Raw genomic sequence first — 5,000 nt, 5'->3', positions numbered from 1 at the left:
CGCCAAAGAAGTACTGCAGGATCACTAGTGTGGATCGGATTTGGTGTATTAAAATTGCTTTTAGCAGCATTTGCATACGGAATCAGAGAATGGAAAACATTAACCATGGTAACTGCAGCTCCGGGCTTCCTGGTTGTAGCAGCGTGGTTGTGAGTATTTATAATAAAATAATAATTAAACAAAAAAGTCAGTTGTGACCTAGATCGTGGCGTTTCGACTACATTGGCTGCAATTGGCTATTATTGTTTGGCTGTTAGTTTTTTCGATCCTCTGGGTTCTCGATAAGTTCAAGTTCCTACGGTGGAAAGTCGGCGTGCGTTTCTCCTTTTGTTGTGCTCCTTGATCGTGGCATCTATGCTCACGGAGTAACTATTCCTCCGTACATAATGAAGGGTTAAGTTTTACGTGAATCGTCTCTTTACACTGCGCATGCGCGAGGGTGACAATGACAATTAAGATGCTGATGATGGCAACCATGATCCTAGCCTATCCTAAAAAAATATCGACTTATGGCCTTCACTTTTAATTTAAAATTTTTTCCCCTGCTTTCCCTTCCACACAACACCACACGTACAATGACTATTACAAAAAAAATGGTTGTTTTTTTCTCAAAAAGTATTTAAAGTTAGGGGGAAAGCAATACACCATTTTAAAGCTAAGAAAATAAGCTGCCCAAAACCCTATAACGTATTCACAGAGAACTAAGAAGGTTGAAAGAAAATAATGAAATAAAATAATAAAATTAGTTTTCCACGCAAATTTGGTCATTTAACGTTAATTACGGAGTTTTGAATGGAAAATGAAAATATTCCTCATTTTATCAGGCAAGAATATATTCGAATTTTTTTGAGTAATCGGAATGGCGATCAATGTGTAGTATGATAATTCGATATAAAAGTCAAATTTGTGACCCCTCACTACGGCAAAGAGACCGATGACATTACGAATAATTAACCTCTGTCGGCCAAAAACCCCCCAAATTTCCTATTTTTCGACGGAAAATTCATCCCAAAGGATAATATGATTCGCTGGACATGTAATCAAAGTAAATATGTAAGATTTTGAGTAAAAAAAACGAATACACAATTCTGTGCGATGACAAGATCACTAGGCAAATTTTATGCAAATATAACGCTACGAAAATATTTTTACCTTTTCAGCGATTTTAAGGCTTGAAATTCCATCCAATGAACCAAAATCGTTTTCTTTATCCTTTCCAATACCTGTTGTTGTTGTTGTTGTTGTTTTTTTTTATTGCCAAATACATCACGTGGGGTGTGAAGTATTTCGCTCATGCTCGATGGAAAATCAAACGGTTTCTCTCTCGGGAAGTGTAGAAGAAACCAACTGCTCGCAGGGTAATTGGGGGGCAAACACGGCTTAAGGACGTTCGCGCGAAAATTTTTTAACATTGATTTTTTACTGAAACTTTTACCACTGTAAGACGATGAGTTAGTTATGTCAGAAATGTAAAAAAAATGGGGGGTCACCGACTTCGTTTTGGAGAGAACATGCCCGGAAAAACACCCAAAATGTGACAAACATATTGCAATTAAATCTTTGAAGTGAAATCTTCTCTGCCAAATATTGTTTAAGTGGACTTATTAAGTGAATTTAGTGAACTGGTGAGGTTCCTTAAAGATCAAGTTCGCATTTAGCGACCACAGTTTCACGCGCCTTGGCGCCGCAAGATGGCAGGATTTGATGTCCCGTGAGCAGAAATCTTGAAATTTTTTTAACTTCCCACATTGATTTTTTGTTCATTTTTGGACAACGTGGAGATAATTGTAAATAAAATCCGTTTCTGGAAAGAAAAATTGGGGTCACCGAAAGTCCAAGACCGTTAAATCCAGGCAAAGCTATAGCAATGGCCTTTTGCCCTACCATTTCTCATTTTATTACTTAGCGCGCGCGCTCGTGTATGACGTGGCGTGTGCATTTGCGTGCGCAGTAAGGATGCGCAGAAACAATTGGCGCAAACGTCCTTAAATTACAGCGTATGGAATTTTTGTCGACTTTGAACCATTATTTGGACTATTCTGACGATTGTGGATAGCGAGAATACCTCTCAAAAAGCACTTCTGTTGAGATTATTTTCTGAAGTATGACGATCAGAATCAAGCTATAACGACCATAACGAAATTTGACGTCAATTTCGTAAAAACCCTTGTAAACAAAATTATGCAAATTCCCGCGAAATTTGAAGTGACATGAGGAGGTTTCTCATATCCACTTTTCAGACTTTGTACCTTTGGTATTGATCTAATTTTCCGTTGAGTGAATGATATTACTACAACGACTAAAACTATTTTTAAATTTTTGAAATCTGCCTTTTTGCAGCGGAGTTATAGAGGTTTGGATTCGGCCAAAATCCCCATACTTTCATTGTAATTGAAACCGCCTTTGCTCGTCAACCAAGATGGCGTCAGAAACCGTGAAAAGGTCTATTCTATATAATGTCCCTTAAATGTATTCATTAAATGATGAAAATGAACTGTACGGCAACTTAAGGTGGCATTCTGCACAACTCCCTTTTTTTATTATTTTCTATATCGAAAACTAGACCCTCCGTGAGGGTACACTGGGTTGCCTGTGGTGCGTGCAGCATTCCAAACAATTTTTTTCAAGTTGGGGGGTCATTAAAACCATTTAAGGGGTCACCCAGAAGTCATACCAGCAGAGGCCCTTTGGCTCACAGGTCCTCACATGTTCGTACGACAAAACAGATCCTTTTCTGAGGTTAAAAACCTGCCTACCGGCCTATTAATTAATCATTTGTCAGAAAGAAGAAATTCCTGTCCTCTTTAGAAAAAATAAACACGCATTGCTTACGTGTGGCAGTGACGTAACAAAGCGATTTATTCCATATAAAATGTCAACTGAGTTGTGTGTTGTCTTCCAGGAGTTTCAAGTTGTCCTTGCGTAATATGTAGTTCTAACAGTGCACGATATTGTTTTGGTAGTGTCTATCATTGTAGTGCCATGGTAGAAGTCTTGGGTAAATAGCCGGAGCAGACATGTGGTTACTAGCGAAGTACTGAACCCAGAAAGATTGAAGGAAATAAATGGGAAGTGAGAAACATTGGCTTCTGGGCTAACATGTTGATAATTTTCAAGCTCCTTCACAACTTCTTTCACCACAAGTTGAAGCGTGCCCTCTGAGCAGCTTTGTAATACTAACATTTACTAAAGTTAAGCTTATTCATATCCGGCAGGGTTAGTATCTGGATGTGTGACCATACCCCTTCGTAAAACAGAAGCATTGGACCAAAAATACTATTAACGCTAACAAATGCGAACTCAGCAAGGTACAGATTTTGTTAGCTTGCTTTATGCAAAAACAAATATTGATGCAAAAGTAAATTTATACACAGTTTTTAGAAAGAGCAGAAGGAAGTTTCTAGGACGGTCGCTCGAGAATAACATATATACGACATGAAAACAACATTAATTTTGAACCGTGAATATAGAATATAAAAAAGATTTTTTTTACGTTCAATTTTATTATTGTACTTTTGGTTGCACAAATAAATCGCAAAATTGAAAGTGACATCGCCGGAATTCAGCGGGCGCCGTGATTAAGTTACCGCGGCATGTTTACTCGCCAAACAATGAAGCATCTGTGTCAAATGATGGCAAGATACCGGGTTTTCTTAAGTTTATTTTTCTGTCAAGTGTTATAAAGTTTGACAATAAATGAGCGAATTCAAAACAAAGATCACAATCGCCCAAACTCTAAGTGAGGTTTGTTCCTGCAAAGTCAAAAATTTACTCTCCAAGACGAGTTTATTTATCACCAGGTAATTCCATCATTTTGGAAATAGCAGCTACTTTATTAGTCATCAGCGTCACAATTTTTTGCTGATTTTGGGGCTTATTTTGTTGAAACTCAAGCACGCTTCCAACAGACCTCTTTATTTTCGTGAAACCTTTCCTGCTTACAGAGCAATACTAAAAATATCCTCCCGTATCACGTTTCAACCTTAAGCTCGAAAATTCAATACACAACATGATATTATAATTCACAATGGCAGAAAATATCACAGAATCCTTTTCCAGCGAAACATTTTATTGAAACAAACAACATAAGATGCACTAAAACGCCATTGACGTTACAATGACTTTCGACGCCATTGCTGGTTAACGAGAATAACAAACTCACCAGGCAGAATGTATATTTATATTTAATTAAGTTAGCACAACAGAAAAACGCTAACCTCATTTTGACACGAAAATGCTTTACTATTGCCATAAAAACTATCCAGTTAAGCTCGCATATTAATAAAACATGATGAATTCATAAAGGCCACCTTTCCAGCGAACAATTTTCTGAAACAAACAACATATCTGCTCTTAGAGGCGAAAACCTCTTCCTATTTCATTGCGTGCGTGAAGACAAGAAACTCAAACGTGTCAAATTACCATGTACTTCAGTTCAAACCCTTTCCTGAAGAACCTTTTCCTTGAATAACAAGAAAATGCTTTGCTATTGCCATAAAAACTATCCAGTTAAGCTCGCATATCATAAAACATGATGAATTCATAAAGGCCACCTTTTCCAGCGAACAATTTTTTGAAACAAACAACATATTTGCTATTAGAGGCAAAAACCCCTTCCTATTTCATTACGTGCGTGAAGAGAAAAAGCTCTATCGTGTCAAATATGCGCAATATTACAACAAACTAAAATTTCAGGATCAAACCGTTTCCATGAAGAACCTTTTCCTTGAATAATGAAGCACAAAATAGACGACAAGCTTTCTTTCAAATAATTCTTGGCTGTCAGATTTCCATTTTTTTTTTTTTTACCTGAAGACTGTGCAGAGTTGATCACAGATCCACTTAAGGTGTTCGATTCGTCCTCTGTCTTTGTTGAAGCCATAAGTTGCCAAAGTATTTTCCATTTGGTTTCAGAGTTCTACATAACAGCGCACGTGGTAAAATCTTAGAAATGCAGCTCACTTTGATTTCGGCTCGACGGGCGACAGATTGTTGTCGAA

The 5,000-nt window shown here is 37.5% G+C and overlaps 1 protein-coding gene across 1 annotated transcript in view; it reads left to right on the top strand.

Moving 5' to 3' along the window:
* The window catches only part of LOC138000414 (solute carrier family 22 member 15-like), a 24,582-nt gene that overhangs the window by 10,801 nt on the left and 8,781 nt on the right, over positions 1-5,000 (top strand). Inside the window, exon 4 of the mRNA XM_068846818.1 lies at positions 1-149. This exon is cut by the window's left edge and continues 50 nt beyond it. Within this exon, the coding sequence (XP_068702919.1) occupies positions 1-149 (149 nt within the window). The remainder of the gene's footprint in view (positions 150-5,000) is intronic.

This window comes from Montipora foliosa, chromosome 1 (genome assembly GCF_036669935.1).
Source record: "Montipora foliosa isolate CH-2021 chromosome 1, ASM3666993v2, whole genome shotgun sequence".
NCBI lineage: Eukaryota > Metazoa > Cnidaria > Anthozoa > Scleractinia > Acroporidae > Montipora > Montipora foliosa.
Note: the sequence above shows the minus strand (reverse complement) of the source record. Positions and strands in the feature narration are given on the sequence as shown.